Here is a 26,953-nt window from a genome sequence, read left to right on the forward strand (position 1 = left end):
GAGCTGCTCCTAAACATCACGAGCAGATGCAGTTTGATAAGCTGTCTGAAACCGACCATAAATACTACAGCTAGCCAAGTGTCACGAAGCTTGACACGCCTCATCTGAGCAATTAGCATAATTCCAATGGGCAAAACGTAAAGCCACTTCCAAGACAAAGGAGTCCAATATACAGCCGTCAGGATGAATGAACCCACCTAACCTTCTTTTCTTTTTATTTAATATTATTATTTTCTTTTTAAACGAGTGGGTATCCCAGAAGAAAGCTTTACGTTTTACATAAGCTGATGGCTTACGCTCCCACATACAACACATAAAGAAGTAAAATTTTTAAAGCCCTGATGAACAGCCACAGTTTTAAGGTATCAATCGATGCAGTTGAACGCACTGCAGCAGGGAACAGTCATTAAAACACTGATTACACTTCTCAGTACAGTGAGACTGTACAAGACAGTGGTATATCTCCTTATGGTCACTGATCAGTCATCTTTTTAGCAGGGCTTACTCCACCAAGGAGAACTAAAGGGAGTTCTGTGAACCTTGCTTTGCCACTTGCTTTTCCACCTCTCCTGGAAAGGCACCTCGACTTGCAATGCAGACTACCAAGCTGACTCCTCCTACCCAACCGTGATTGCTTCGGGATAAGAACCAGTCTGTTCCATCAAGAGTCCTTCAGCTCTTGTACCAAAATTAAATAATGCTGTACAGAAATTGTATTTAGAATAAAATCTAAAAAGCAATACAACAGAACATGACGTGCTCCTTTTCAGGTAGCTATTAGGTTTAAAGATGGAAAAGCCCAATGTTGATTCAGTTTGTTTATCCAGTACGTTAACATAGGAACCATGTAAACAGTTACATCAAAGTTAATTGCCTCACTCCCTTTAAAGAAGTGGGAGTGGGAAAAGCAAGTGATTTCATTCAGTAATTTCATTAAAATAATTCATTTTTGCCTGAGATTCATATAGTGCTTATCTCCCAGGGACTACTACTTTGTCAGAAGTGCCCCAGTGCTGTGGGGTGCACCTTGCTGCCTTATAGGCCCCAGCATTCACAGGGAAAGTCTTCTGAAAGGATTAAAAACAGCAGTGTCTGTGTGTGTGTTGGTTCACGGAGAAGCTTGCTGAATATTTTCCTACTTGAGCTCATGTCAGAAGTGTCTAGTGCCTTGGTGAAACTGACTACATCCTTAGACTGACATCAGTTTTGAGGATTTTTGGTAAATCAACAGGTCCCTTAACACAGAAAATTATCAACATTTTACTTTTTTTTTTTTTTTTAGACAAATTCCTGGTAATATTCTTCATTATCCAACATCCAGCCTTCAGTCTTCTCTGTAGCCACCTAGTCTGACATCCCATAAAGCACTTACTACTGACCCTCTCCAAATTATTTTAATCAGCACAGACAAGTCTGTGTTCAAAATAAACTTGTTCAAACAACTGTCAGCAATGGAGAAAGTCTCCTCCTGCTGGTTTGTTCCAATGGTTAACTGCCCTCCCTACAAGGGCGTGGATTTGTTCAACTTCTGCTTGCAAACAATGGACTTTGTTACTCACTTTGAGGCTGTCAGGCAGAGGTTTTTTGTCTGCTCACACAGCATTTGTAGCCCAACCAAACCAACCTGTCGTCCTCCCAAGAGCAAAGTGGAGAACTTCTGGACTGCCACTAGAAGCACGTTGTTCAACCCTTTACATCCCCTCAGCCAGCCTTTCCAGGGGTCTCCAGATCACCATCCTTGAGTTGCTAACACATGAACTGAAGACATACAAGTAACCGTATCCATGCCTACTACAGAGGCAAAATCCAAATATCCCCATCTAATGATTGTATTAACCCTCTCAATATCAGTGTTGCACTGACTTTGTTGATGACACGCTGTGACATCTCCCAAGCTCCTTTCAGAATTCCTTCCTCCAAACATAGTGCCCCATCACAGCACTCGCAGACTAACCTATGACTACCCATTAGATGATATAAAAAATAGAGGTCTTTCAAAGCACTTAACTAAATAAACATACACTATTCCCCATCTACAAACAGGAGAACGAGGTACAGATGTTAATACAACTTACAATCACAGTAAGTAAAGGCTAAGTTCAGAAGACAGGCCATTTTCCTATGTTCTAGCAACGTGACCACACCTGCAGGGACGCTGCTCCAAGCAGTGAGCACATTATGTCACACCTCTTGCCACATACGTGGTATGTTGATAAAAATTCATTTCAAGAAAACATCACCCAGCATCATGATCCACAGGAATGTGCAGGTTCACGGGGCAAAGTGGCGAGTAGAGCAGATTAAGTGGAACTACAGCCTGGGGAAAGACTTGGAGCAGCACTACTTCTCAGAAACATGTTGGCAAGCTTACTCTCGTTTAGTAGCACACTGCGCAGTGCATGAGGATTTCTAGGCAAGAAGCATTTTTTTACCTTATTTTGTAATCACGTGGCAACAGTAATACCTCCCCCTACCCCTTTAAAAACACTACAATGGAATTTTTGGTAAAATATTATTAGTCACAAGCAGCACTCTAAAGTATGCTATGCAACATGATTGGCTCAAGTACACTTAGGATTGCTAGATCCAACTGGAAAGTCTCAGAAAGAACATCATCAGCTGAAGCACGTTCTGCTGTGATGCTCTTTATTCAGAAAACACATTCGTCTTCACCTTGTCAGCTACACAAGGCCTCTGCTGGGAACACACATTTGCATAAGGCCACTGAGAATACTGTAGGACAGAACACAAGGAGGCACTTAGGTCTGCAGGTACTTCTATCCGTCACCAGCTCCTTACTGATCACAAGGAGGCACACTGCAGGAAGTCTTAAACCAGTGATACACTAATGCGCTTCAAGAAAAGGTAAGGTACCTACATGTCACATCTGGTTTGTGAAGATAAGATAAACAAGTTCAGCTTGCTCCCCCTTCCCACATCAGAATTTCAAGAGGACCATATCATAGTGCTCTGTGTTTGCCACGGCTCCAAGACAGAGTACTTACAATGCAATGGAGTGAGACAGTGTACTGTGTCATTCACTAAGCCTTGCTGCTGGACTTCTGCCTGCACTAGTTTCCTGCCAGACATCTGAAGTTCCCAATCCAAGGGTTTTGAAAGCACATCATAGTCAAAAACCATGCAAAGCTTTATGCTTAGTAGGAAGAACATTACACCCGGGAATCCTAGCTTCAGATGCATGATTCCACTGAGCGATTTAAGGATTTTCTAGCCAACAATAGACCTGAGAAATTTTAAGTCAGCTACAGTATCACAGTCTTCATTACAAAGTCAGATGTGAAAGGTTTGCGCCCCTAAAATTACTGCCAAAGCTCAACAATTGCAACAATTTCTCTGAAGTTTGGAGCTGGAATTCTGAAGACAGAATAATTTTCTAGGATAAAATACATGTTCTCAAAAGGTCAAATTTAATCACTTTACAGGTAACTTAGACATAGGTCTGCTATAAAATTACATCTTGAGTCAACTTGAAGCTACACTGGGAGAGATTAAGCCTGAAATTCTGCAGAAATTGGCAATAATGTGTTCAGCAGCAGCTTTCAGCCACATATCAAGAAGTCTGACAGGATCTGCATTTCTCTACTCCTGCTGTAAACTTCTAGTTAAAAAAAAAAACACACAAAAGTTACTGAAATAAAAATGTCTTTTTGCACATCACTGTAGCATAAGCTGCTTGAGGTTGTCATGAAGGATGGTATCCTTGACATCACGGAAAACTAGCCGGATGTTCTCTGTGTTAATAGCAGTGGTGAAGTGGTGGTAGAGGGGCTTCTGCTGCTGGTCCCGGCGTTTGGTACGAAAACAATCCACCAGGAATTTTTGGACATCTGTTAAGCAGTGGGGATCCCCTTCAAATTCTGGAAAATAGTCTTTGATGCTGACTTTTTGTACTTTTTCCTCAAGCAAGTCCGTCTTGTTTAAGAAGAGAATGATGGAGACGTTGCTGAAAACCCGGTTATTGACTATTGTTTCAAAAATGTTCAGGGACTCCGTAAGGCGATTCGTTTGCCGATCCTCCATGAGCACTTGGTCAAATTCACTTGAGGAAACAAGGAAGAGTATTGACGTGACACTGTCGAAGCATTCAAACCAACGTTTCCGTTCTGACCTTTGGCCACCTACGTCAACCATTTTGAAAGGAACATTCTTTATTTCGAAGTTGTACTCATGAATCCCTTTTGTGGGTCTTCGTGCCAGCAGTATATCTTGCTGTGAGGGAAGATAATCCTAAAAAAATAAAGCAGTTTGATGATTAGGACAAGTCACAGGCATGATACTGCAGCTGACTTGCAACTGAGAGAACAGCATGAGGTTTTGAACAAACATACACATGTACGTATATTTATATTCCAACACTGAAGCATTTTGTAAAGATCTGGAGACAAAACCCAATGTTAAAGCAAAACATTTACTGCCCTGCAGAGAACTGATGCTTCCCATTTGCAACATGACAAGCATTCACAAACAACCCTGAAAGGTGCACCATCGGTTCCTCATGCCAACTTCCCCTCATTCTGGATTACCTTCTGCTTCATCCATCATCTTCCCACAAAGCTGGGGAACACATCTGACACCCACAAAGGAATGCAACAAACGGGGACTAAGGCTGGCTTCTCAAACCAGCACTCATGGTTGTATTCATTCTAGCTATGGGCATTCAGTTTGCCCCAAATTCTCATGCATACTGCACTCGAAGAGCTGCTTTGGATAGTAATTTAAGGCAATCAATTATGCCAGAAAAATCAAACCTAAGCAACTAGCTGTGTTTGTACCACAGGTTTTTTGGATCCAGCTGAATCTGCCCCCCTCAAAAAAATCCAAAAGCACTTCTATTATTTAGCTGCATCCCTCCTGTGAGCTCCCACAGCTTGGTTTTGTCCAAACATCCTGCACTACTGCAATAAGAACAGAAGGAGAAGCAAGTAGTTGATGACAACAGTGCTTTTGCAGTAGCACAGCCTGGAGAAACACCTGAGCCAGCTGTCCCTGCAGTTCTCCAGCCTGCCTCTCTTCCCAGAATTACATCGGCAGCATTAAGTTTCTGCACATCTTACACAATCAGCAGATGCAGATGCTTACAGAATTCCTCTTCCCTTTCAGACAGCTTCCGATGGCATAAAATCCAGGACTCATCATACTGGGAATTTCTTCATTCTAAGAATTACACTGAAGTCTTCTCCTGTTTAAAAGCTGCACCTAAACCAGACAGCCAGCTGATGCTGAAGTTTGCAGCTTTTCTGTTCACTCCTTACTCAAACTCTTCCTTACATTCTTGCAGCATTTCTCCTAACTTCAGAATGATTCAGGTTTCAGAGCTGGAACGTTAGTGTCTTCTCAGTGATCTACGCCTTCCTTTGACACTGCCAGTTACCAAACTGGAAGCTGTTATAAGGATGCTTAGGATCACAGCCCAGGAAAGTCTGATTCAAATAATAAATTGTGAGTTAGGGGTAGGAAGGAAAATATATGGCAATTCAAATACTGGTATTTCCAAGTTTAAGAGAGCTAGAAAAGTTTGAACCACAGCAAAAACTGTAAGGGAAGCACAGTGCTCCAAGAATTTAACGTGCTTTACTTTGTAAGCTCAAAAGTGAAACTAGCTAGACTGTTCTGTTTGAACTCCTTGCTCTCTTTATTCGAGCCGCCCAGGACTAAGGCACTGATTTTTATCGCAGCTTGCAATCACAAAGCAGTTCTCTGAAGCACAAGATCCCCACCCTGCACTTTCTGCTGCAACACTAATACAAATCCCAAGCCTGCACCACCTCTGTCTGCAGGGAAATTCAACAACTCAAACAGTACCGTGTTCCCTTCCATCTGAACAGCAGACATGTGCTTCCAGGCCCTTTCGACAAAAGAGAAGGGAATGTAAAGAGCCATGGGATGTTTATATTAGTTACATTTATCTTGTATTTATTTCCACCAAATGCTGTTAAGGAAGGGAGGGCATCCAGAAACACAGAGCAATATCAAATGGCACTGGGTACACATGAAGGCATTCTGAGTAACGCTGACTGTTGGCTTTTTGGCACGAGAGCCCAACACATATCCCACCTTGCAAACAGCCACGTATAGGGTTTCTTATTCAGGAATTCAGTCACACCTTCTCAGAGCAAAACCAGGAAGCCTTAGAAAAAGCTCAGGAGTGACTGATATTCTTAAAAGCACACAGATGAATAAAATCAAATAATAGGAAAGGCCTTATATATTTTCTACATTGAAACAAGAGGACAAAGCAAACTCTTCTGGAAGCTGCCCCTGACTATTTATTCAGTAAAGCTTTCAAGAAAAGGGCTTCGTCCTTGAATTCCTGACAAATTCCTTGCACACTTACAACCACAGATAAAGGCACTTTCAAGTGCCTTTCAGCTCTACATACACGAAGAAGACCTACCATGTTTTATCCCACACAGTTGGCTGCTCCTATGGAACAGCCCGCAAATGAGTGCTCACTACAGAGATGTCATTTGCTTACAGGTGACCAAATACAACAACTCCAAAGAAATCTCCTAGTATTTTAATGCTTTTGAAGGAGGATTCTGCTCTTTTCTCCCTCATACAGAGATCTTTGGGATACTAGCAGCTTGCTACTGGAACAGTTCGTAAGTAGCCCTTCCCTCACTGTTGATCCATTCTGTGCTGCACTCACTCTACCCTTCTTCACAGACTGATTCCTTTGCTACCTTCCTTTTTTCCCCTTTTCCTCCTTTGCAGCTCTATTTGTCTGCAAACACTGGCCCTTCCCACAAATACAAATCAGCAATGATTCCTTTAAAACCCAATTCAACCTTTTTCTACCTCCTGCTTTCTTCCTGAACCGTCGCCATCCTCAAACCCACTACAGCCTACCTTCTTCAACAGTGCAACTCCTTTTAGTTATCAGGTAGCTATTTTGCCTACCACATTGCTGTTTGCCTACTTACAATTGGAATTTAAGGTATGAATAAGAGCCAATCACACCATGGAAACCAATGTCTCTGTGAGTGTTTCTGAATGCATGTAGCCTGCAGTGGCAGCAGAAGGAACAAACAGTTGCACTGAACGCAGCCGATCCCAGCCTCTCTTATTTTGCTGAGCTGATTAAATCTGAACAGCAAGTTCTTTTCCCTACATGCTGTTATCAGCAGCTCCCTTTTTGGCAACAGGCAAAACAGCTCCCTTTTGGCAAGGGCCATACAAATCAGAGGTCTATCTGTTTATACACAATTTAGTTGCAGGCCAGCCTCATTGTATCAGATTATCAGATAAAAGCAGTAGAATACTTACATTAATACAGTTTGTTGAAACAATCATTAGATAAATCTTGCATACAGATAAGAGCAAACCAGAAGAACCTATCAAATCTTTCACTCTTAGTAACACAACTGAGCTGGCATTTTTTTCCACCAAGATTTAATATTTTCTGCGACTGCAGATGTTGAAGAATCCTTTGTATCTCAGCAGTGTTTGGTCTAACTTTAGGCCAGAAATGCTGTCCTGTGGAGTTCAGCACTCCCACAGCAACATCAGAGATATAATTTGAGTGTGTATGCATACACATACATAGAGACAAATAGATTATTTTTTAATTTTTTTTTAATTTTTTTTTTAAGTAGTGATTTTTCGCCTCATGATGTAATCAAAGAAGGAGAAAAGTCTCTCATCAAGAACTCTGAAGAGACACTGCAAAAATTCACACCCAAGCATGCATGAATATGAGGAAAAAAGCTTTTGAAATTAAAGAGGCATTGGATTTAGACACTGTGAGAAATCCACCACTAGCAACAAGTTTAGTAGTTCCTTCAATTCACTTTAATCAGTTTTGTATTCTCTCATAACTGAAGACCAATAAAAATTCAAAGAGCCCACGCTAGACTTCAGGCAAGATACCTGGAAGCATGTGTTTCCTACAGGACGGTCACTAGTGCTCTGCTCAGGGGGAAAAAAAGAGAATGCACAGCAGAGAAGCTCTGGCTCCACTTTTTTATTTTATTTTTTCCCAATCTGTTAAAAAGTGAAGTGAAATTATGCATGATGTAACAAGCATTCAGCTGAAGTGGCTCAGATTCCTTCAGTATTTGTTACCCATCTGCTGGAAATGACCACGGAGAAACGACCTCCCCAGAGCTGAAGCTAGTAGCACTCCATTTCAAAAGCAATTTTCACATGCTGTTTGTGCAGGACAAGACTAATGAGCACTGACATACAGTTTCATCTCTGAAACAGAAACCAGCATCACATCGAAAAGCATTCTACAGAAGTTTCAGTTTTTTCCCCAGAGAAAACATGTTTTATTCCGTACCAAATTTGACCACTTTAAAATACATACTACAGAAAGGTACCCCCTGCTTTATATACTGATTTAGCTCAGTGTTCTTAAGTGTGTATCCATATTTTTAAGTGATTTCTGGCTATCAGTTAATCTTAATGTGCTGTTTTAACACCTTTCTGAGCAGACAGCCATTTCTAACTTGCTTCTTGCTCAATTTCCACAGAAGTTTGATTTCCCAAGTCTCTCGGCCCTCACATTGCCCTGGGCTTTTGACACACCAGTGATGAACTGCTGAGGCAACGAAGTAAGCAAAGTTAACTAAAGTTATTTTAATAGACATCCATTATATTTAATTGACTTAAGATCCAGTGATCAAAAGATTCCTTAAAGCTCCCAAAAGGAGAGGAAAAACAACTTACCTGTTCTCCAAGTTTATCCAAGTTGTCCAAGAAATATTTTACAGATTCCCCCTGGAAATCAAAGCAAACAGTTATTTAGCAAGTGGCCCACTCGATCTCAATGGCTTATATTCTCAAGTCCAGTTAAACTAAATCTAAACTGAATTGTTGTAAGCTTCAATTACTCTTTTTTCCTGAAGCAGTAATCCTAAGAACACAACTGAAGTTTTTAGGCCAGTTAACACTTAAGCTTTAAAAGCTCAGTCAGCCACGTTTATGGTAAAACTCTTTCCAATTCTGGAACTGCTAGATAAATCCTACAGTGTTATTCATAGGAACAAGTAGGGAAGCAACCACGCCTTCAGTATGAAGAGATGCATTCAATTCTCCCAGCCCTTTGAAGGCTCTGGGCACAAGCATTCAGATGCAAGGATTAAGCACTGGAGTTAATATATAACTTCACTGCCATCGCATCCCACTCATACGTACTGCCCCTGAGCACAGCAAATGATGAGCAAAGGAGAAATAGAAGAAGCATTTTACTAAACTTTCCTGACAAAGAGAAGAACTCCTTCCTCTGGGATGAACAAACTGAGCTCTGTGCTGCAATGATGTGTAATGCTGAATCTACTATATGTGGGCAGCCTTCCAATTCAAACTATCACTATCTCAGTAACAACAGTTCTTAATCACTCCAATAACACAAAACTGAAGATTCTTTTTGTAACTAACTACAGCCAGCATTCCAGGGCTCTGTGAGGGCACCAGGATCAAGGAAGAACTCCCAAGGATGCTGCTGGACCCACAACTTCTTGCAATAGGCAATGTACCAACTGAGCTCATTGAAAAGGAAAGAAATACTTTAGGACTCCCAGCATCACAACAAAAACAACACACCTCCTTCTGACAGCTCTTGATTACCAAGTTGTAACATAATTTACTTTATTACAAATACACAAAGAAAAGCATCTGTGTTCCTATTCTGTGGATGGAAAAGCAGGAATTCTGCCTGCATTCTCTTCATGAGAAAACTGTGAAGGAACAGCTACATCTGAGCCAGACAAGTGAATTAGGGCAGCAGTTATACCACAGAGTTAGCAACTTCTCATTTGAATTGATCTCAACAGATTTCTCTAGGAATTATATCAAATCTCAGAGTTAACGTGTGTCCTCAAAGCAGCAGCACCACGCCAGGGGAAAGAAACAGAGGAAAAAGGGTTCCAGCAAACACACAAGCCAGGAACTTTTGCAAGGCCTGCAGATTGTATAAGTCAAATACAAGTAGATGCTACACCTTTAATTGGGCAATTTGAACATCAACTTTTAATTAGGCAAGAGTGGGACTTTGGCTGAAACACGCTTTGTGCTTGACACACCTTCAGGAACAGAGTCCAGCACAGATCTAGCACTTTACCTGTTCTCTCTGTGGGGACAAAGTACAGTGCTAACATCATTTTAAAGCCTGCTCATGCACAGCATCAACTGCCTGCAGTAACTGCACTAAGTCTTTTATTATATTTTTCAGCATTTCAGAAATCTGTTCTAAACACAGCCCTGCAAGGAAAGTGTAGGCAGAAGAGCAGTAAAAACACAACTGCGGTGCACAAACCTACCAGGAGCTACTTCTGCTTCAAGCTTCCCAAACAGGAGTAACAGGAACATAACTCAGTCTTCCTAGTGCTAAACCCACTGCCTTCAGCTGAATGTTATGGCAAAATAAAGTCAGACTCGATTTCTTGTTTAGGTTCTAATAGGAGCTGAGAACCTTCCTCCCCCACAGGGTTATGTAAAAAAACTGGCTAGATTTCAGATTCGTTAAGAGAAGCTATTTATTGTAGAATACCTGGGCCCCAGGAGCTGCAGGTATGTGTGTGTGCATATAAGTATTTTAATATCAGCTCTTTTATATACTACTTATGGCAGTGTTTGTTCCCGGAAGCATTAACTCCACAGTTCTGGAATTCATGAGTTACTGCCTCTCCTTCAAATCCTGGGGCTTACTGCTGCTCAAACAGAGCCGGCAGCTCACGCACACAAGCGAGCTGCAGCCTCAGAGGTCACCAAAAGCACCAGAGGCAGCTTCCCAAGGAGGGCATTTCTGGAAAGCACAAATGCAAAACGCATCGTCCTGCAGCACTGCTAATGCTCTACAGTCACACGTCCAGCAGAGTAGCACGGAGAAAGCAGCTTAGGCTTCTAAGCTGCCAGGCAATGAAGTCAGTAGCAGATAAATATCAAAGTGGCCATTCTGAAATTCAAGTGATTAAACTACAAAAGTAATCAGGTTTAAGAACAGCGAAACAGAAAAAGCAGAGACGTACTGAACTTCCCTCCTCAGTACCTCTGGGTCAGTCACTGGGCTCTTTCCTTACAAAAATCTTTTCAGACAACCAATAAGACACCACACTGAGCAAGTGTTGGGGACTCAACCCTGTAGTATCTTTAAGCCATTCACTCAGTGGCTTTCACTTATTTGGATGCCACTGAGGGCTTTCAATATCTTTAAATACAATCTGCTTTTTTCCCCTCATGTTCCAGATACCCCTCTAGATCATACAGCTGCAAAAGGCAGAAAACTGCTTCATAGGAAGACAATCTGACCTTGACATTATTCTATTAGCAGGAAAAGCCCTGCTAATTTCAGATACTCTTGAACAGCAAACTACCATGATTAATTGATTGTTATCAGAGTGCAGTACTGCAGAACTGAGGAGTTCTAACACTTTTTAAATGAGCTTAAAAAGGCACCATCACAAAGCCCATTATCACGAAGACTTACGATGCTTTGGGAAGGTGTCAATCTCTGCATTTCATGCAATAACAGAGCATGATCCACAGAAAGGAAAAAACAAAATACAAATCCAAGGGAAGACTTAATCCCAGTAATGGCTAAAGCTGAGTAAGAAGATCTGTCTGCATCTTGTCTGACAGCAGCTCCAAAGGCAGCTTCCACATCACGCTATCTCCTGAAGCTAGATACAGAACTAGATCTTGCACTGTGAGCTGATGGCAGGGGCTATATTTAAGTGGTTGGACTCAATAAACATCTGTCACGTTCTAAAATTTTCCCCTAGACGAACTGCACACTGTTTTACCTGAGGTGATGAGAAAAAAGAAGCTGGGTTTCCCTGTGCTGCCCCAGCCAGCCGTGCCCTACCTCTGCCATGTGGCTGCTGCAGCAGCTCATCTGCACTAACTCCCTGCTGTGAAACAGAAGAGCCAACAACGACCAAACCAACAGCAGCTTGGGAAACTGCACCGTTATCTCTTCATTAAAAAAAAAAAAGCAACATTTCCATTACATTCCTGCTGTCTTCAAACTCACATGCTGCAAGCACATACCATGGAAAGCCCAACTCACGCTCTAGCTGAATCACGGTGATGCAGTGGGCTCATGTAGGATGCCTCACACTCCACAGAGATCCCTGAACAAGTCACAAAGGCAGCAGTAACACATCTTTGATGCTATTTTAATGGTTAAGAAGGAGATATCACAATGTTCCAGTCAGAGTCAGCAGAGGAGTTAAAAAAAACAAGAATACACCACATGTACTGGGTCTGATACCAATTATGTAAACACCAGGTTACAATCAGCTGCTCTCAGGTTACCTTAGCACATTCACAGAGACTCATTACACAGTACAGCATGGTTCTACATTTACTTTAAGAGGGTAACAGGTGTTGGGTTATTGTTTGTTTGTTTTTAATCAGACAAACCTTTCAAAGCGATTTCCGCAGCTCAGCAGTTCTGAACAGCAAACTTCTGAAGAGCTGGGGAAGGCCACCAATGGCCTCACCTGGCCACTGCTCACCTTGCAGCGCAGCCCCGAAGACACCAACCTAAGTGGTGAAGTCAAACAGAGGCCTCAGCACATCTCTTGTAATTATGCTGTTAAACAGCAGCTTTAACCAACTAGCACTGCAGTCAGTGCAGAAAAATGAATGACCTGCATCAGCTTCAAAGATCTTCCAGTGTTACATGACTGTGCTTTTGCACCTTCAACACAGGATTAAAAAAAAAAACCATATCAGAATCTCAGATTTTAAGTCATCTCTTTGACTGCTTGTAGAAGATGCCCTTTTTACTTCAAACCAAGCATACTTGTTTCAGCTGCAGCCCTTCAGCCTCCTCCCAATTCGGAAAAGCATGTAAACCACAGGAAGTTGACTGTTAAATAACTTTACTCATAATTGTCAAGTATTCCATTTTCAGAAAGGTTTGATTCAGAACAGCTTGTGTGCCTCCTGGAGCCCTGCGATCCCTGCACTGAAGTCAAGCCAAGCCATTTTACTGTCAGCATAGGAGTAATTCACAAAACACAACTAAATCATATTCTTATTGAGGCAGAAAACAACAGCTTCCCTCACTAAACTGCATTTATTTTAACTAGTCCTGCTTGTGTCTGTGCAATGAAGGACCTCAAAGTTTGTGTAATGCACTCTTTCTGCAGCAGTGATTTACAGACAAGACACCAGTGCATTTTAACTGCTGTTTTAATTCAGAAAACCAGGAGATTTAAGAATCTTTCATAACAAAATATGGTGCAGAGACACATTACAGTCTAATACATTTCCAGTGAGTACCTACAAAGTAACCACAAATATTCTGTGGGGAAAAAAAAAACTGCATGAGATACACAGCAGATGAACACATCTTTTAAATCCAGGAAGTGACACCATCTTATTTGGTTTCCATGAAAACAATATCAGCAATCAAATATGATTTATTGATACCTTAAGACAGCTAAGTGAACTGTAGCTGTTTCAGGGGAACACAGACACCACCTTTTTTTTCAAAAGTTACACATTAAAAAAAGAGAGCGAAAAAGCATCAAATTGAGAGACCTAGGACAAGACCTAGGAATCTGAAAACCAGATACACAATGAGAACAGGAGATACAGCTCGGTAACTAGAGTAGGATGATAGCACACACCAATCATTTCTCTTCCTGACCTTACTTGAATTTCTGGGAAAAGAGAAACCAACATTTCCACATCTATTAAAAAACAAACAAACAGAAACCCAAACAACAAAAACAACATGTTTTTAAAAGGCTGGTTTAGAGGAAGAGAAGGTAACTACAGTGTTTTGGGGTTGCTATGTGTATCCCTAAGTTGACATGCAAAGCAAACTGCCTTTAATGAAGAGAAATGCAGCTTGAAGAAGGGAAAAGATGTAGGAGGATCCATTGTGTTAAATAAAATTCTGCATCTTACAGCACCCATGCACTCAAGAACTTACAGCTTCTGCTATGAGAAGCTTGATCCAGATACAATCCTATCTGAGGATTTTTACAAATAATGCAACAAAAATAATCCCTAACCTTTATTTTCTCGAGCTCGCACTGCCCCACCTGATCCCGACTACACATCAGTGGTGCTGCTACTGATGGTTCACCACAAACCTACTGAAATTTCAGCAGTAAGCACAGGAGCAGTTCTGAGATGTCCGAGTCATGCCAATGATGTTTCCCAGTGAGACAGGCAGGTAGGAGCACTACAGCTCAGCTCTCACCCCAATCCCTGAGATTCAAAATACTGCAATAAAGAGTCAGACGATCAAGACGACACACATTGCCACAAGCACATATAACCCTAATTAAGGTACCCATCTCCAATCCCAAATTATTTTGATAGTTAGAGCAGTAAAAGCTGAGCCAAGTTTTACATCCAAACATTAAATCTGTGCCATTTCTCTCACTAGCCTCACAGTGAGCAACATTCTTGGGCCATTGCCAACTTTGATGTTTCTGCAAACTGATTTCTCTCACTGGTCACTTCTCCCAGTGCTTTTTAACGGAGGAATTCCTCTTCTAAACCCCTCAGTCAAGAGAAAAAGGATGAAACTTCTTCACATGCATACATGTAACTTCATTATTCTGATGAGGGGAAAAACAGACACCTTTTCTACTTCTCAACATCACTTCAGTAACTTGCTTGGTATCTGCTATGGCTGGGGAAAACTGCCTGCCTCCCAACTGCCACTCGTTTGTTCTAACACATGATACATTGCTTTCTTTTTGAAGAGCAACTTTATTAGCTGTGTTTCACGAGCTTACAATAAGAATATACAATAACTCCTTTTTAATAAAGTACTTCAAGAAAAGTGACAGTGAAAGCAACCGTCCATTTACTCACTAAACTCAAAGTCTTGGCTAACAGAAAGCAGCTCCACAGCAGAAAGAAATGTCTTTCCTTTAAGTGTTAATTATGGATATTATGTTAAAACCACCACAAACTGGCACTCCCACCAAAACAAATTGCTCCCTTTATGCCCCCAGAAGCATTATCACAGCCTTGTGATACAAACAGATCCAACAACTGATCCAGGCTAAACTCATTCATCACTAAAAAGTGATGTCAAGCTGCTTTAAAGCAGTACTGCTGCGTTACAAAAATGGCCTCAGGAGGGCTGAAGCAGATACCATATGCCATTATCAGGCCTTTAAGGATCTCCTAGCTTCTTTCTCTCCAGTAAAACCATTTGAATTGTCATCTTAGGTCTGTCCTGCCTGTTTTCAAGACAAAATTTAAGTACACTGGAATTAGCCACAGGTTTTTGCAAAAGTGCAGAGTCTCAGACAGAGTACATCTGCTTCTACAGGGGTACAAAACAATACTTTCCTCCACCAATGCACGTCACACATGCGTCACAGCTCATCCTACCTCTGCACAACACTATCCTATTTCCTCTTTTCAGCACTTCCTGTGTGCAGCTCACATTGTATGTGACTTTTCTTCGGAGCAATCAGAGAGGCATCACACAGCGTACAAGCGAAACCACATTCAGCCACACAACTGAGGATCTGTCCTCAAAAAAAAAAAAAGGTTTAGGTCTCAATTCATAAAAAGTAAACTTTTGTAAAACCTTTTGGTTGGAGAGCAGAATTTGGATTTGGAACAGCTGGATGCAATTTGGTGGAGGGCGCTCAACAGCATGAAGCTAAAGATGAACCAAGAAAGGGAGGAGTCCCACTGAGTTCACTGCAGGCCTGACGTTTTTATCTTCTTCAACAGCACCAACAGCAAAAGGTGAAAGAGTTTAAGAAGGGTTTTTAACCCAATTATATCCCTTTAATCTATTATTCCCTATTTGTCAAGTAATCCAATTAAACCATCATTCTCAAAATGTGGTTAAGAAATGGAGGTAGACAGAGCACGTCAACCTGATCATGTGGATCTCAGTGAGCAGGCAGCACCTGAGGGCTGCAGGGAACCTGCGGACCCCTGCACGGGCTGCCCTGCCCAGCAGCAGCACCAGGAAGGGGCAGCACATCACGCCACGAGCATGCCAGCCTAGAATGGAGTATTGCAGATAATGCTCTAACATCTGTTTTCTTCATGCACTGAATATGGTTTTGAATCATCCTTCAAAGTGCTTCATCGACTTAAACCTCCAATTCTGTTAGCTAGGTATCCCTCTTGATGAAGTGATTTAATTGCCAGCTTCCTAATAAAATTTGCTTACAGATATGAAAACTCACTACAGCTTTTAGGCTAGAACAGAGATAGCCTTCCATTAAAGCCTTCAAAATGCTAGTTTCTTCCACGTGTGTCCCTCAGTTATGATATTTCCAAGTAATTCTGAAAGCCTACTTGGAAAGCAACGTGTGCCATATTCCATTAGCAGCTGAAAACTTTAAGAAATGCAATAATTTTAAGCTGTATGAAGTGATATTCTGTTTGTACAAATCAAGAGCAAAACCCAAGAGTCTGCTGAGAAGCCTTCCCACTGCTAAAAGCCCAAACAAAACACAGCATTTACACTGGCATGCTGTGCAACATTAGGACCACCCTAAATGATGCAAACAGAGGTCTCCTGCAGCCTCCTGCAGAGGTCAGAGCCAGGTTAGCAAACAGCACAAACAGCATACAGGACACCATGTCTACAAAACCATTACCTAGCACAGATATGCAGATATCCTTTTTGACAGAACCTGAACAGCAATCAACCCATGACTGCAATTTAGGCTATTAGACCAAGTATACCTTCTTCAAAGACCATTTTCACTTGCTCCCTCAGTATTTACACTTGTCTTCCAGGAAATTTCCTTTAGCAAAGACACTCAATACTTTGCAAACAGTTTTCAAAATTTCATTGATCATCTTTCAAGTCAAAACACAGAGACCTAGCAAGAAGCCATATGAAAACAGGCACTGATGGAGACGAAACAGCCACCTCCCAGTTCCTATTTACACTCTGGGAAGCATCTATGTAAACTTCAGATGTTTTGCACACAAAACAGACTGGAACCAGACTGTAAACATTTGTTCCTCTTCCAGCGTGCTGACCCACTGGCTCCATGACTTCATGTGTTTGCAACTCAAACTGCACTGAATGTAACACTGAAGTAGCAGTGACTCTGCAAATCCACCATCCGTCATTTAGAGCTTTACTTGCTTCCAAGTTGTACAAGACTGGCAAAGGCTCCAAAAAAAAAAAAAAAAACCCAGAAGTATTTGGCACGTGGGAACACATCAGCACTAAAACTGGTTATGTTGAACTTTAAGATGCTTGAAAATCCTGTTACTGTGTATTCAGTAAACCAAATCATAACATGTTAGAAGCAGAGCCCTAAACTAGATACTGATGCATGCACTGAACTATCCCTAGGATTCAGTTTTATAACACACACTTGGTTTCTATTTCAGCCTTGTGAGAAATCCAGACAACCAAATGCTTTTTAGCTCTTCCTCTGCCTCCAATGGCAGAGCCTACTTCAATTAAGTTCTGTTATTTCTGTTTGCAAACAGGGCTAAACCAGCAGAACTAAGCATCAATGCCATACTAGTGTATCAGAGCTTGTAACAAGATATCAGATGAGAATGAGTGATAAATTCACTACCTTTCTGAAAGAGCTACAAGTGCCCTGAGATTAGTATTAATTTCTTTAAGGTGTAGTAGCTGTGTGTAAAGCACTCAAAACAGTACAGTCCCAGAGGCTCCATAAATAGAAGCAATGCCCAAACATTTCACATTGCTTATACAATTTCACACTAGAAAATAACCTACTAAAAGAACTAAGCAACTGTTGTATATTCTTTAGCAGAGATGCTCTGGATTCCAGAATATCCTTGCCTGCAACATCCCCATCCCCTTTCTTCAGTCACCATAGGGTGACCACACACCGTGGCAACCCAGTGAGAAGTGCTTCCAGCTGCCTGCTGAGCACCCCTGGTAGGTTGCTTAAAGCCATTTCTCTGCCACTGTTAGTAAAGGAGGAAGATACAGATACTCACACCCATAGGACTTTTTCAGTTCCTTGGTTATGTGAAAGAAGAGGTACAGAATATTTCAGCTACTACAGTAGCCAGTATAGTTCTTCTGTGAGTTTTCCTAAGTATTAAGGCCAGCTGCACTTTTGTTTTCTCAGATTTTCTCAAGCAACTTCCTCAGCTACCACAAGTTAGAAGTTTCCTACCATTCTGCTGCTTCTGCATAAGAGCTACAGCACGAGCAGGGTACATTTAAGCAGCACCCATCTCAAAGTGAAGCTCGGGCTGATAAAGACAGCCTATACAGACATCCAAATACAACCATAGTATATGTAATGTGCTCAGCAACAGCAGACTTCAACCAGCCTCTAAGGCTCAAATCTTCTCACACTAGACTCAAATTAGGGAGCAGCAGCACGAATCAATGCTGCCTCTGGCACTACACCGTAATCCTAAAGGATCCCACGTTTGCATATCAAAAAGATCACTCTATATTCTTTGCCTCGGGTGTATAATTAATTTAATGTACATAAATGGAACAGAGATTCGCTGACTGCTGTGAACACTGGGATTTCACAGCACAGACTGGCCTTACATTTAAGTAATTTCCAAATGGACAGAGGAAAAGTCCTAACCACTGCCACATCAAAACTGTGTGAAGTAATGGTGCTGCAGGTACTGACGTGCAGGTTAGTAGCCATAAGGAAATTGGCTCTTAGCCCGTGGTGGTACCAAGGTCTCACATTAGACTGGAGGCAGCAAAAGCAGCAGAAGCTCATCTAACACTTTTGCACAGACTTAAAAAGAATCTGCTGAGAAAAGGTTCACCCACTTAAATCACATGAAGGGCTGAGAAAATCTCTTCCTCTGAACTCTGCAGAGGTTGCTGACACGTACAGTTTGTTCAGAGCAGCACTTTTACCTTTACTGTTGATTCTCATAAAGTCTTACTATAGAAATCCAGATTTTTTGCAGAAAGTACAATGCCACCTTCCTGTCTTGTGCAACAAAACATTAAGAAAACTAAGCTACATGATCAGCATCACCACACAGACTGTTCAAGACAGAATTTACATAAGAACACAGCACTGTGCTCTCAAACCATCACGGAAGTCGGTACTGTAAAAGCAATTGCTCTCCACAAACAGAATCTGGATTGAGTTTTCAATAAGAGTTCCAGCTGTGCACTGAAACCACACAGAAAGGATATGCTTGTACAAGCCAAATGTAGCACACCAGCCTCTAGAAAGCTGCTAGCATTCTCCTGGTTGGATCTCAACTCAGTACACTTCCATCTGATGTGTTCTGACATAACACATCCACATCACGACAGCCTCCTCTGAAAAGATCTCAATCCAGCCAGATCTGTACATGAAAATAATAATTTACAAGTACATATATGTATATACATTCATTTGGAGTGCACTGGAGCTGCACCTAACACGTCAGCAATATACAACACAGCAACCACAATCACCACTCAACCCTGCCAGTGGAGACACAGCCCATATCAAAATTACTTCTAAACTTGAAGAAAAAAAAAATCAAACTACAGTGAGCAACAGCAAATCTATATCCTAGGTGTTCAAGAAAAAATATGATGAACATGTCTGTAAAACCAGACCAGTTTACATTACAAGGCCAACTGGCAACACAAGGCTGCAGCCCTCCAGATGCTTCAGTGCCTTTCTGCTGAACAGCTAGCAGGCAGAAAAGGAGCAGCAGGAAGGAAAGGAGGCAGTTTCAGAAGCAGCCTTATGAGGCACAGGAACTCACACAGATTGAAACAGAAATTCTAATCTGAATTTGGAAAATGATGAAAGTTGGCATTTTGTGTAAAATTGGTATTAAAAGTTCATTTGAAGGTAATTCAGCTCAATTACAATATTATGATCTATCCCCATTACCCAAAGCTCTCAGACACACTGGGAGGGTTTCTAGCCAAAAAAATAAGCCTCCTTACTGTTGGCTCTAGTGTTAATCTCTATACAAAACTTTATTAATATAAATCAACATAATCTTGTCACTGGAACAGGAAAAGCAGCAGAACAACAGAGACTCCCAGTCTTCTCTGAGGATTTGAATGATTCACTTTATAGAAATGAGTTTTGTGGAAATTCACGTTAGCAACAAGCTTTGATAAATCCTTTCAGTACAAAGGTAGGACAGAAGATGGCAAGTAGCTCTAACCTTTCCAAGGGTTTTAAGGAGTCCTGCTCACTGTACACATGCCATCTTGTCATGTGATGTTTAGCAGACCTATTGATCAGGGAAAGAGGGGAAAAATAATTCATATTTCAACACCAACAAAGCAGCAGCAGTTTGTTATTTTTTTATCCACAAGAATTCAAGTGACACAATGCAAACACAACACTTTTTTCAAATGCACTAACTGAACTAAGCCAGTGCATGTTTACAGAAACACTGTGTGACTGTATCACAAAGAAGATTCTTACATGAGTGAATAAAACTTTGACAGTCTGTGCAATGAAGTCTGCCCTCCAGTTTGAAGAGGCTGCAGAGGATGCACGGTGAGAGGAATACTGACAGATTTGAGAGGATATAAGCTGCCGAAAGCCTTCTGAAATTCAGTGTCACAAGTACAGCACAGAAGACACTTCTGATGAGGTGTGTCTTTTTCCAGGTTCTACTCTGGTGACTTCAGAGATGCTGAAGTACTGACTTCACAACTGTCTCTAAGACATGACTTCCTCTTTCTCCTGCGTGGATGCATCTGCTATGTCAAGCAGCCCAGCTTACCACCTTCAAAGCACTGGCCTTCTCAGGATCACTACTTTGTAATTATTTCAAAGATATGTTGCCTTTGGACCAGAAAGAACAGTAAATTTTGCTAGTGCTTTGCAGAGGCCATCTGAGGACTGATTCCTTCCATGAGAGCTAATTTAATGTTCTCTTACATACAATAGCCCCATCAATATTCAAAGGCATAAGCTAAAAAAGCTCCAAAAGAATAAGATGAAATACAATCTTCCAGTAAGATAAACATTCTCCAAAAGCACTACTCTGCAAGACAAAAAATACTATAGAGAAACTGCAGCAAAAAGAACTTCACTCTGAACACACCTTTTCCTGTCTTCTATGATCTGATCGAGCACTTGCAGACATGTCACAAAAGTAAACAGGACCCAGAGGTAAACATATCCAATCATCCTTATGTGCCACGGGTGTCTGCAGCTCTGGGTGAATGCTGACAGAACGAAATGCCATCGCTGCCTCCTCACACTGAAGGGTCATGGCATTAAAAAAAATATCTGTGTAATCTGCGAGTAGGGCAAGAAGCACATATCTGAAGATCAACAAACGCTGGTAACCAATGCTGAAACCCACCCAAAAGTTACCTTTACTATGAACAAACCTTTAACACATTCAAAGCTTGCCATGTAAACGACGAACCCAACTCTCATCCCACTTTTCCATTCTCAGAGAGCAGCAGACTGTTTTGGGAGCAGCACTTGCACAGAAGTGCTATCCTCAGAGTTACTGAATACACAGCACAAGAACGAGATGCTTCCTCAACTGACAGTGCCTGAAAGCAAATCTCAATGAGAACAGCAAACCTTTACAACTATGGAATGAAGGATCCCAGGGGTATATAAATATAAAAGCAAGGAAGTCTCTACTTAAGTACTCAGACATCCCTCACTATTTGTTACAAATACTCTGCTTCCCTCCTCCTCCAAATAAAGCAATACAAGCTTCACTCCAGTGCTCAAGCAGTTTTCCAGCTTATTGGAAAACCAACTTGGTTTTGTATTTAAACAAACCACTGGTCTCCAAGTTGTAGAACTAAGAAAATGGGTAGGTTTATCCAAGTCACTTCAGGAGATTACGTACAAGTATTTACTGGAAATGAACTTGTAATGGGAAACCCAAAGTGTTAATGAGATGACAAAGCATTAGGGTGACACAGACTCACTCCACAGCTAATCCATACTTGCTGTCAGACACAAGGCCGCAGGAAGAAAGTTCCAAAGATGAAGAAAAAGCCTGAGGATGACCAAAATCCCAAGAGCAAATTACAGGAACTGACTAAACTATGGGAGGCAAAATAACCTGTAGTTAACCATGTTAGTAGCTGAATGGTTGTGGTCTGTCATAAAATTTGAGGGATTACAATATTAACCATCAGAGAAGTACTGAAGTAGCATATATTGCACCATAAACTGTCATTAGTTCTTTTCAGTTTTAAAACACCACACAAGGATGAACCAATGAATTTTCATAAGTACTGATGTGTTACTGGCCAGAAGGCTCCTATTTTTAAATAGAGGGAACTAAAAGATATTGACTATTCCCATGACCACTGAAGTTAACAAAATGAGGAAGGACACTAGTGAACTAGGCATGGAAATGCTGATTTCTAACTCTATTAAAATACAACCGCATTCCTTCCCCCCCCCCCTTAATATTGCTATAAAAAGACTGCACTGTTTATCCTTCCAGCATTGTCTCCAGTGCTACAAATGAAAGATGGAGAGAAAACAAAATATAGTTCAATGATCTCTCATAAATGTACAGACATCTTCAAATTTTAACTACACACAGGGAGATACTTTCACCTTAATCTCTCTTATTCTATACTTATCTGTTCAGGCTATAAATAGCACTCAGAACCACACTTCTGCATCCCTCCCTCCAGAATTTCTGTGCAAATTTTTGTTTTGCTCCTTATCCATCGTTGCTCTGTTCTTCATTTGCTCACTTCTGCCTTTGCCCCAAAGTGCCTTACTCCCATCATAAGCAGTACTTTTCCAGCATTCCTATCTGCACTCTTATAACACAAGCCATGTTTTTCAGTGCAGTGTCAAATTCAGTCCAGCTAAACTCACTCATCACTCTGAAGTCAGAGCATACACAGACAAATACTGGTCTTATCTAATTCCTCTACTGCCAGTTTCTCTCGTTCCATCTCATTTCTTGCTATATGCAGTTGAACTGGACATAGAACGGTTTTCTTCTTTCATTCCCCACAACACTGCAACACCATTTCCACTTTTCAAGCTGTATGTGAAGTCAGTACTCAATACAACTGAGCCACATGCGTGTGTCTGCAAGTTACCCCTGCCCTGCCTCAGGTACACCTCAAACTCCCTCCTTAGCTGTGTCTTCATTCCACAACACAGCACGTGCCTGGATTTCCCAAACACAGTCCTACAAAACCTGCCAGTGGATATGGCAGAACACACTGCTTTCAGGGTTTTCTGTCATTCTGCTGACCATGTGTATCTGTTATAATTGGACACTGAAGGGTACTATGGTAAAATTGAGACTTGGTGCTTGGGCAGCACTTACACACTCGCACCCCATGCAATGACATCATTCAGCATTTTCTTTTTCACGTTTATATCTTGTGATAAATAAATCCTTTCAAAATCTCTGCACAATAAAGCAAAGTAAGTACAAACAGAGCAGTTACCTGATCAGCAAAACCTCCACAACAAAACTTTCTTTCCCCCCCCCCTCCCTTCACCAATTCAGTAGAAAACGTTTTCAGCTCCTACTCAAAGTGAAACTCTGCACATGGTTCAGTTATGGAAAGAACCTATTTGTCAGAAACCTAAGGTGGCAGAAGCAGAAGCAAAGGAAAAGGGAGCTACTTAGCCTCAAGTCATTAAGCATGCCTAATAAAAGATGAAATGTTTTTACTTAATGGATTTTAAAACAGATCACTCCAGCATAGCAATTATGCCAACTAGGAGTCACAATTGCACCAGATGAAAATCTTGAATACAGAAGCACAATTACCCCTTCGTGATAATTTCCAATGCAAAACACAAGATGCAACAGGCCTCATTAAAAACCTATTGAAGTGGCACAGAATGGGTCAGGCAGGCGATCAGCCACTTGGGCACCTGGCCCCTCAGTGCTCTCTCTGAGACATTCCAGAATCTGGGCAATACATATTTATAAAGAATATTTACACAACCTATTTAAGCCAGCCTGTGATTATACAATCGCTCATAATAGCTCAACAGGAGACATCATCAGCCATTGTTCAGATTCACATTAACACAAAGGTTATTTGTAAGACACAAAAACACAAAGCCAGTTCAGTTTAAGAGACCAACAAGAACAGATTTAGTCTATTTTAAGGCTGTCAAACCCCACCCTCACCCCTAAACAAGCCTATACCATTGGCATTTACTACACAAGCCTACAAAACAATAAACAGCAAACTTTAAGTCTTCATTTCCTCTCGCACTATTAGCATGGAAACGGAACGAAGGGGCTTTAGCTGTCACAGTTAATGCTTCAGCTCAAGAATCAAGACAATCCCCCTTCCTTCCCAGTCCCACCACAGAACTGTATACTCCGGCTTCAGCTGAGAACTTCAAGCTAACAAAAACCTCATTACATGAGAATTAACATAGACGTTCAAAATTAAACAGGAAGTATACAGAGGGAATGTTTGCTAGATTGCTCAAATTGGAATCGAGAAGGGAGTGGTTTTTAAATTCTTCTCGTTAACCCATGCATATCTTTTCTTAAAAAACTTTAAGTCTTCCTTTATTGCAAACCATGTTTGTTTGTTTTAAAGTTAACACACTGACTAGAAAAACAAAAATAATCATATGTTAAAAACATTATACAGTTCCAGGCTTTGCTGAAGAATATAAAACGTAATCGATACTTTGGCCTTCACACACATTAAATGAGGACAATTGTGTCAGCAGCTCTACGTAAACCCTGGTAGAAAAAAAGAAGAGGGAAAAGTAGAGCAAAATGCATCAGTTGACAGTAACACGGTTGCAGACTGCCATCCAAAATGCTGAACATCCATAAGGAGATCAATTAGCAGAAAGCATCACACCAAAAAGCAACATACAACCCCGACACCACACACAGCCCCTGCTAAAAACACTGTGAAACAGATCTTACCAGCTGGAATTCTCTGCGCCTGTCGTACGCGTGCTGGATCCCACTGTCAGCCCAGAGAGCTCTTATGGCAGGAAGGTACTGTAAAAAAACTGCTGTCTCCACCATTCCTTGCACCACTGTGACTGAGCGAGTATCAAAAGCCATCATAGTATCTCCGTTACTCTGGTTAACAGGATCTCCCCAGGGGATATGAAGTTTCTCTCTGGCATCCACAAGGACTCGCACACCTTTAACAATATGAAAGAGCACTGCAATTAGAATTTCTCTACTATTTTGCTGGCCTACAACTCCCAAAGAGTCAAACAACATGCTCACTCTGTACAACCGAAGCTCAGTGAGACTCTGAACCCAGGAGAAAATCAGAGAGGTTCAGAGAAATTGAATTAAAATACATTTCCAGCTAACAACAAAACTCAGAAGAGCCACCATCAGAAAAACACGGCCCTCAGAAATGGTGCAATCTCTGAAGTATAACACTCACAGAAATGCTGTTTTTAAATTACCGAATCCCCAATCTGTGGTATTATGTAAATACATTTTACATACATTTATATCTTCCTCTGATCTTAAGAATCATTTTGCAACTGTTATATTTACTTGGCAGAAACACAAGACAAATGAAGCATATTTAAAAGTTGATTTCAGAATATGTTAAGCCAGTGGATGTCTTAATTTTAAGGCTCCATAGTCCCTGTAATCTTACTACTTTGTTACACTGTTGTATTAAATTGTAGAGGGCTGACAGTCTTTAACATCTTCATGGTGTTTAGACTAAAGTTAGTAAAAACACAGTGCTTTCTAAACTGTGTGGTTTTACTGCTTAAGAGCAGATGGATCTGCATTTACATGAAGACTTTCCCACACTTACTATAGTTAAAAATAAAGTAAATGATCTCTAGGAGACACTGAGTGTCTTCAAGCTGTCACACATAGATCTTGGAGGAAAAAAAAGGTAAAATTGTGTTGATACTGATCACATGAACAAAGGGAAATCAATTTGAGTATTAGGTTTGCTAGTGGCAAAACAATAAAATCTGGAAAGGATGTAAAGGCACAGGGAAAGGTCATGTGTACTATCGGATGGATAACAACGTGCTTCATTAATACCAAAGTACTCCTCCAAAATTCATTCTCTTTCCATCACTGCTTTATCTGTCAAATGTAGTGACTGCAGCAGAACACCTGCCCGTCCCACATGTGTGCTTTTACAGCTTGAATCACCTGAACTCACTAACAGACTACCGTCTCAACACTTCTGCTCACGATCTCTACTTCCTCAACAGTTTTCGGACTCGATGCGAAGCAGCGTTCTGAAACAGCCCTTCACGAATCGCTGCAAGCGCTGAGCCCCATCCAGGACAGGGTCTGACGCACCGCCTTAAGAAAACGCGGTGAAAGCCGTACCCCGAGCAGCTGCAGAACTCAAGACTCAGAAGGCGATGAAGGCAAAGGCCGGCTGACAGCAGCGAGGCGCCCAGCCCTCAGCCCGCCGCTGTCAGCCCTCTACCACCGCTCCTTACACGGAAGCGGAACGGGCAGCGAGCTTCCTCAGGAGCGCGGGGCACGGCCCGGCCTCAGGTGCACCTCTTCCCCATCCACCACCGCTCGTCACCAGAAAACGGCCGCGCAGGCCGGGACCCCGAACCGCCGCTCCCCACCTCCCCCCGGCAGCAGAAGGGCCGGCGATGAGGGGCCCCGAGGCGCGGACCCCACATCTCCCCCCCACCCCCCCGCCCAGGTCCCCGCCCCGGGCCCCGCCGCCGTCGGGCAGCCCCAGTCCGACGCACCCTTGATAACGTTGCTGTAGATGGTGGCCCGGAACTCCTCGCGGGCCGCCCGGTCCCAGTCCTGCCCGTGGATGATCCGCATCTGCTTGAGGAAGGTGGACTTGCCGCTCTCGCCCGCTCCCAGCAGCAGGATCTTGACGAGGCGTTTCACGTAGGTTTTCTCTCGGTTGAGGCACTTATCGATCTCCTTGGACTTGCGCTGCTGCTCGGCCTCGCCGCTGGTCAGCAGGCAGCCGGGGAAGCAGCCCGACAGCGCGGAGCGCGACGGCAGGAAGTCCGCCATCTTAGCGAGCACTGCCAGCGAGGGGAGCGGCCGCCCGGCCCGGCCCGCACCAGCCCGCTCTCTGCCCGCGCATGCGCACCCGCCGCCCCACCCTCGC

At 42.1% G+C, this 26,953-nt stretch overlaps 1 protein-coding gene across 1 annotated transcript; it reads right to left on the reverse strand.

The window, feature by feature from the left end:
• Positions 1-1,091: 1,091 nt before the first annotated feature.
• GNA13 (G protein subunit alpha 13) lies at positions 1,092-26,894 on the reverse strand. The gene is made up of 4 exons (XM_065735423.1): positions 26,574-26,894; positions 24,787-25,013; positions 8,692-8,742; positions 1,092-4,248 (listed from the first exon to the last, which is right to left on the reverse strand). Exons 1-4 carry the CDS (start codon positions 26,854-26,856, stop codon positions 3,676-3,678), a joined length of 1,134 nt encoding a protein of 377 aa, XP_065591495.1. The 5' UTR covers positions 26,857-26,894; the 3' UTR covers positions 1,092-3,675.
• Positions 26,895-26,953: the final 59 nt, after the last annotated feature.

This window comes from Cyrtonyx montezumae, unplaced genomic scaffold, assembly GCF_038088225.1.
Source record: "Cyrtonyx montezumae isolate F1298 unplaced genomic scaffold, pur_monq_1.0 scaffold_19, whole genome shotgun sequence".
Classification (NCBI taxonomy): domain Eukaryota; kingdom Metazoa; phylum Chordata; class Aves; order Galliformes; family Odontophoridae; genus Cyrtonyx; species Cyrtonyx montezumae.

Excerpts from the sequence above, each read along its gene's own strand:
- GNA13 (XM_065735423.1), bottom strand. The coding sequence starts at position 26,856 with ATGGCGGACTTCCTGCCGTCGCGCTCCGCGCTGTCGGGCTGCTTCCCC. Across the intron at positions 25,014-26,573 it reads CTACAGCAACGTTATCAAGG|GTGTGCGAGTCCTTGTGGAT; the intron begins GTGCGTCGGACT and ends ATATTGTTAAAG. Across the intron at positions 8,743-24,786 it reads GGCGCAGAGAATTCCAGCTG|GGGGAATCTGTAAAATATTT; the intron begins GTAAGATCTGTT and ends TTTGATTTCCAG.